Here is a 6,999-nt window from a genome sequence, read left to right on the forward strand (position 1 = left end):
ATGTCTTATAAAGTGTGATGCATGTTGTTTTGTTTTAAAAATAAAAAAAGTTCTTGTTATTTTTAAATGAATGGGTATAGAAAAATACCAGTAGCATAAATGATCATTCGTTCCCCCCGTTCTACAACGGAAGTCCCGCCCCTCTGTTTCCGACCAGTTCACAACATTCAAGATGTCTGCCGCCATATCTTCCCTCGTTTCCTACGGGAGCGATTCTGATCCTGAAAATGATTCAGAATCTAACAAAAGCACCGAAAAAGAGGACCAAACGCACCCAGACGCCACAGCCCATCTCCAACCCTTGGAATCCGGACATACGATGTCGTTGGCGCTCCTCAATGCCGCTCCGGAGGTTCCTGTTAAAGTATGCTAACATCCCTTGCTAGCGGTAGCTTCGAGTTTAGCGTATAGAAAAGAGTGTCTTTGCAATTTGAAACTTGAAAGCCTTCATAGTTAACTACATTTTCCTCGTCATATTAACTGTTGGCATTGGCGACCGAATTGCAGTGTTAACAGCAATATAGCGGTGTGTTTTTGTTTCCCTCACTATTTGAAATCCGGAAGCTGATGCTGCATCATAATAATATTTGATGTTAGTTTTTCAGTTATCTGGTGAATAATTGACTCCTTGTATCTTTCAGGAGGCTGTTATGACTGGCTCATACCTGGACCCATCATTAAAAGAAGTCGCCTTCAATCCGACGTTTGAAACCATGTTTTCACCAGAGGTATGTTTTAATTGGTAAACGTTTAAATGCTGTTTAATGCCACATAAATCAGTACTGTTCATTTTATTCTAGTATTATGCAAGGTGGTAAATGTCAACTGTAAAATTCATACATACTGAATTGTACTGAATGCAAATCTTGTGGTTTCTGGTTGTTTTAAGGATTTTATGTTGTTCTCTTGTAGTTTGGCCCAACAAACCCATTTAATAACCAGCAGATGGCTGCAGCCAGGAACATGTTATCTGGTTATGCAGAACCTGCCCACCTGAATGACTTCATGTTTGAACAGCAAAGGAGAACCTTCTCCACCTTTGGTAATCTCATTTGTGACCACTTAACTTGTTTTTTAAAAATCTCATCATATTGACTGCATGACCCTCTGCCCTCTGCTAATAGGTTACGCTTTAGATCCATCTGTTGACTCCAACCAGATATCCTCTAGTAGCTTCATTGGGGCAGTAGATGAAGCTGAGAAAAATAAAGGTAATCATTTTTTACATGATTTTTAACTGATGTAACTGTAAGAACAACTTATACATACAGTTGTTTAGGAGAGTGCAAAGCATATGTTCTTGCTGTCCTTTGCCAGGGCTAACTGTGTTTGATAGTGGACATAAGAAGCCAGACAAAAGGAAAAAAATCAAAGGAGGCGATGCAGAAGAGATTGACAACTTCCTTGGTCCGTGGGCGAAATACGTAGATGAGAAATCTGTGGCCAAGCCAACAGAGGTAAAGGAAAAATGAGAGATGATTGTGTCTTCCTGACAAAGATAGTCAATATTTAATAAGTCTCCATGTACTTGGTCCTATAGGTCTAATGTTATCCGTTACTCCCTGGATATTTCTATTTTACAGGAGGAGAAAAAAGAACTGGATGAGATCACAGCCAAGAGGCAGAAGAGGGGAAAGATTCAGGATGAGGCTCCAGGAGAGGAGAAAACCATCCTTCATAGTAATATATGCACATTCGGTTAAACCATTTGCATGACATAATGTGAAATAATTCACTGCTTTATCATCTTATACATACTTTGAGTTTGCAGCACATTGTTGAGTATTTGGTCTTATAGAGATATATGATAAAAATTTAAGATATTCTGGAATTTCATACTGTCTGATCTATTTAATGATGCTTTTAAACTTTTAAAAATGTGGATTCGTGATATATTCCATTTGCCAATATTTGTCGTTTCATTTTCCCACCAGTCAAAGACATGTATGACTACCAGGGCAGATCTTACCTCCATATCCCACAGGATGTGGGTGTCAGTCTTCGGTCTTCAGATGCTCCAGATAAGTGTTACCTGCCCAAGAAACAGCTTCATGTTTGGTCTGGACACACTAAGGTACGTGGGACAGGGCAAAGATTATTTTTTTGTGTTGGTATTCGTTGATAATACACAAAGATGTAATTTGTGAATAGTTACAACTTGATTCTCAGCACAATGTAGATCCGGTCTTTTCAAAGCCAGAGGAAGTGTCTGGCAATAATTCAGAATTACACAATAGAAACACCTTTTTCGTTGTATCATTCTGCTTTTATTATGCACCCTTTATAAGAACTTCTAGGGTTAGACAGACAGACTCCCTATTAATGTGTTAGAAAAAATCCTGAATGGGAGCTGTTTCATTGAAAACAGTCTTTATGATTGAAATACAAAGACCAACCCAGGGTTATTATAAGAACTATCTCATTCAGTCCTTAGAAATGTCAGGAGAGAAGTCACTCAAGTTTTAAATTGGCTTCTATCTACTCTGTGCTCGGAACTATGACTAAAATGAATGTCAAGATAACAGATGGAGGGTGCTTTATAAACCTCGGAGAGGGAGACAATGCCAGACACAAGGTGTACTTATAGTTTCGTTTTTTTACATCATCAGTCATAATCTTTTTGAAGACTATAATTTGTATCATTTGTCTATGAAATTGTTATAAGTACACCTCTGCATAACATTGTATCCTTATTAATATTAAAGAAAACAAAAAAAGAAAGAAATATAGACCAAAGCGGGATGATTGTTGCCAATATTCGGCACGTTTTTGCCGAAAAAACTCAAGCAGCTGATCAGCGTGACTGGGGTGTAATGTCTTTAAGTGACGCCTTCATTTATTTGGCTTCATGCTGTCCTGCCAACATTTTTAGACACAGTAAACACACCGGTCTTTCCTCGTCTCCTACTGTAGTCGCAGTGAAGCCAAGTGCTATAAATGCTTCGTCATATTTCCTCGTCTGAGCTTTCGGGAGACTTTCGTTTGTCTCATTATCTCCGTCTCTCTCCGCCTTTCTTTTCATCACTGTTAAGTATTTTTTCATGCTGTCTCTTGGTGGTTTGTTCACTGCACTTCCTATCTCTTGCTCTGTGGTGTGTGCGCGCAGGATGTGCAATTACACTTTATTCTAGTACGGCAAAAAAAAAAAAAACATGTTCTCCGGGGTCACACGCGCCCCCCCTGGCATCGCACCGCGCCCCCCCACTATTTGAGAAGCGCTGTATTAATGTAACTCTAGATAATACTAATGTGGTTCATGTGGCTTAAATATAGCAAAATGTCATGAAAGACGTGGGTCACTTTAACACATCAATAGGCGTAAGATGACTCAAAAAGTGGTATTTGACATTAAAGTCACCATTTTCTCTGTATGTTTTGCAGGGGGTCAGTGGAATCCGGCTATTTCCCAAGTCTGGTCACCTGCTGCTCTCCTGCTCCATGGACTGTAAAATCAAGGTAAATATTGAGATGGCAAAAACCCAAGTAAAATCCTTTGTTTTTTAAAGTTACGCATCAGGAACAGTCAAAAGAGTTCTTCGAGGTAACATGTGAACCTGTTTGTGTCAAATGTCTGCCCATTTCTGTTGGTATTACCTGTTGGTAATATTCATTTAATTAGCTACAGTAATCTTGTGTGTTTGTCTCCATAGCTGTGGGAGGTTTACAAAGAAAGAAGATGCATACGGACATTTATCGGTAAAGACTTGCTGTATTCACAATGTTGAAAATCAGTCTATGAAATCTGATATAATCTATACATTTAAATCGCTATTTATTTAATTGATTTCTATATTTATTATTTTCTATTTAATTTGGGGTGTGTGATCAGGAGGATGTCAGCTGTTGGTCGGTGGGTCAGCTCTGTTTTTCTGAATAGAGATTGTTTGCAACTGCGGTTCTGCTGGTCGGCGCCTCAAAAAATATGCATAATTCAGCAGCCCCGGATATCAGGTTATTGGGAGTATATTTGGTAGCGTATCTGTGCTTTAGGTAGTAAATGTATTTATTTAACTCTATGCACTTTTTATGCTAAGGAGGAAGGGCTGCTGTAAGCGAGAAGGCGGGAGTTCAGCAGCCATGGATTTTATTAGCTTTGTGAAAACAGTGTTGCCTTCATAAAAGCCCGTTTTAATGAAGGCTGCATTTGCATTCTCCGAGCCCTCTGGGACCTTTTTCCTACAGCGGATGATGAAGAGCCGCTGTACAATGAGATTAAAATGAGACTAAAAAGGTGAAGCATAGCTGAAAAGACAGATTTTGGCGTTCTAAGCTTATTATCCCCATCCTCACAACCAGCACTGACTCTCTTCCTTAACATCCTGTATTTCCCATTTCCAGACCTAACAGCCTCAGGTGTTTGTTCAATGGAAAGATGTCGATGGAGTTGCTGTAAAACAATCGTACTTATTTATTCTGTCTTTTGTGGTGTTTAGGCCACAGCAAAGCAGTGCGAGATATCTGCTTCAACAACACTGGTTCCCAGTTCCTCAGTGCAGCCTACGACCGCTATCTCAAACTCTGGGACTCTGAGACAGGTGAGAGCCACCATTTAAACTCGATCTGGCAAACCAGTATTTCCTGTGAAGTCCAGATGTGCCACTGGGTGTTTTTGTCTCCGCAGGCAAATGCATCTCACACTTCACCAACAGGAAGGTCCCGTACTGTGTCAAATTCAACCCCGACGAGGACAAACAGAACCTCTTTGTGGCCGGGATGTCAGATAAGAAGATTGTTCAGGTAAAGTATGTGGGTTTTAACCATGTTTGTGTAAATCCTTTGTCCAGAGCTGCATGAAACAAATCTCAGAGTCATTTCCAGCATGGGTGTTTTTAGAGGAAGTGCTGGAAGGAGTCAATAATCACTGTAGGCTACCAGCATTCGATCACGTCTTCCAGCATGATAACAGACACCCATCATCCATTAACCCTGCATTTATAGCTCTGCTGGCTACTCTTGGAACATGAAGAAGCAGCTGTTTTGAGTCAGACTGCGGCTTTTCTAAATGAATATTCAGTAATGAAAATGACACAAACTTTCTTTTAATTGACCAGATGAACAGAAGTCCTGGAGCTTTCTGGCAGCAGTATCTGTGTTTGTCTTTAATTATGCAGCACCTTTTTGCGTTGCAGAACAGATGGCTGCTCCTGTGAGATGCCAAAAGCTAAGATTTAAAAATAAAAAAAACCCTAAAAAAACTAGATGTAAAACTGTTTGAATAGAAGCGTGTGTTTGTTTGTTGCCAGCAGGCTGATCAGTGTGGTTGTCTCCTGTGTTTTAATGTTTCCTGTACATCACCAAGCACGAGTCCCTTTCCCTGCTATAATATTATTTATTTCATTAGCTGTTCTTGACTGCGGACTTTTTAATTCACCTCTTCTTCTATTCCAGTGGGACGTTAGGACAGGCGAGGTGGTGCAGGAGTATGACCGTCACCTGGGAGCCGTCAACACCATCACCTTCGTGGATGAAAATCGTCGATTTGTCAGTACATCAGATGACAAGAGTCTTCGTGTGTGGGAGTGGTAAGTGACATTTAGTAATACATATAAAAATGGGTTGGTTTTTTTAAAGAGAAAAGCTAAGAACAGCGCCCTCTGTAGGTCGGGCTGTTTTTGGCATTCTTCTGTCTGGTGTTCACAGTGAGTTCAACGTAACTGTGTTTTTCAGGGACATCCCTGTGGACTTCAAATACATCGCAGAGCCCAGCATGCACTCCATGCCGGCTGTGACGCTTTCTCCCAATAGTGAGTGCACCGAACCTTCACAGCACAGCTGGAGAGAAGAAAGCTGTTGTAGCAGATTTTAAGTTGTTGCAGTTGCATGGGTAGTGGGGGGTGGACCTGTTCTTCTAAAATTTTTATGTGCAGACATGCAACGTTTACTGTCTGAGCGGTGTTATCATCCACCATGAAGTGTAACTTATTTAAGATCTGTTTTGTCTCGTCGGTTTGTTTTAAACACCAGGTAAGTGGCTCGCCTGTCAGTCCATGGACAACCAGATCCTGATTTTTGGGGCACAGAACCGCTTCAGACTGAACAAGAAGAAGATCTTCAAAGGTCACATGGTAGCAGGGTATGCCTGCCAGGTGGACTTCTCCCCAGACATGAGGTAATCTTTACAGCATGTAAGATAACTGCTATCAGTCTGCAGCTCAGCCAAACAAGCTCCAGACGCAATTAACGTTTATTTATCTGTCAATATCTCCTCTTTCTGCCAGTTATGTGGTGTCTGGAGACGCAGATGGAAAGCTGAACATATGGGACTGGAAGACCACCAAGCTTTACCACCGGATCAAGGCTCACGACAAGGTGTGCATCAGCGCCCTGTGGCATCCGCACGAGACCTCCAAGGTCATCACCTGCGGGTGGGATGGACAGATAAAACTCTGGGACTAGACCTGTCAGAAGGTGGGGGGGGCTGTGGAGTATGGACTGAAGTGGTCCACTGAAGATGAAGAGCTGGTTGTCCCTTGGGTGAAAAACCTGAAGAGCAACAGGGCTGGTATCCAGTCCCACTGTTGGAGGGTTGTTTTCTATTCTGACAGAGTTCACGTAGGAGGAAGTTCTTTTTTATTTGAAATAAATGTTTTGATGTCTGAATTAGCTCGCGTACCAGTGTAACAGGGGGATTGTCAATTGTATGCCCATGCCCATGTGGAAATAAACATTCTGTACATTTTACCTTCTTTCATTAGATTTTCCATCGTCGCTAATGTAAAAATGCACGGCCCAGGAAACAAACGCTAGTGTTTGTTTCCTGGGCCGTGCATTTTTGTTGCAATATTCATCTTTCAAAGGTTTTGTTGTGGGCAGTCCGGCTGTAGCCTGGCTGCCTCACGCAGCTGTGAGCTCAACTGGGATCAGACTGTGATATGAGGGTGACTCAGAGGCTGACCTGCAGCTAACAAAGCAGCGTTATGAGGTGGCTGCAACAGCTCTGCACCTCCAAGCTAAGTGGAGTGGAAGCACACGGCATATAAACAGGAACTATATATAACC

The 6,999-nt window shown here is 41.5% G+C and overlaps 1 protein-coding gene across 1 annotated transcript; it reads left to right on the top strand.

Annotated features, from left to right (window-relative positions):
* The first annotated feature begins 125 nt into the window (after positions 1 to 125).
* On the top strand, positions 126 to 6,681 carry cdc40 (cell division cycle 40 homolog (S. cerevisiae)). Its single transcript, XM_003971750.3, has 15 exons — positions 126 to 364; positions 642 to 728; positions 913 to 1,042; positions 1,125 to 1,211; positions 1,318 to 1,457; positions 1,584 to 1,680; positions 1,935 to 2,074; positions 3,382 to 3,456; positions 3,651 to 3,696; positions 4,434 to 4,535; positions 4,622 to 4,737; positions 5,389 to 5,522; positions 5,668 to 5,744; positions 5,965 to 6,109; positions 6,219 to 6,681. Exons 1-15 carry the CDS (start codon positions 173 to 175, stop codon positions 6,394 to 6,396), a joined length of 1,746 nt encoding a protein of 581 aa, XP_003971799.1. The 5' UTR covers positions 126 to 172; the 3' UTR covers positions 6,397 to 6,681.
* Positions 6,682 to 6,999: the final 318 nt, after the last annotated feature.

Source organism: Takifugu rubripes, chromosome 16 (genome assembly GCF_901000725.2).
Source record: "Takifugu rubripes chromosome 16, fTakRub1.2, whole genome shotgun sequence".
Taxonomy (NCBI): Eukaryota; Metazoa; Chordata; class Actinopteri; order Tetraodontiformes; family Tetraodontidae; genus Takifugu; species Takifugu rubripes.

What these genes read in the sequence shown, in the direction of transcription:
- cdc40 (XM_003971750.3), top strand. Translation starts at nt 173, where the DNA reads ATGTCTGCCGCCATATCTTCCCTCGTTTCCTACGGGAGCGATTCTGAT. An exon ending in CTGTGGCCAAGCCAACAGAG is followed by an intron (nt 1,458 to 1,583) that starts GTAAAGGAAAAA and finishes TCTATTTTACAG; the next exon opens with GAGGAGAAAAAAGAACTGGA. An exon ending in CAGATAAGAAGATTGTTCAG is followed by an intron (nt 4,738 to 5,388) that starts GTAAAGTATGTG and finishes CTTCTATTCCAG; the next exon opens with TGGGACGTTAGGACAGGCGA.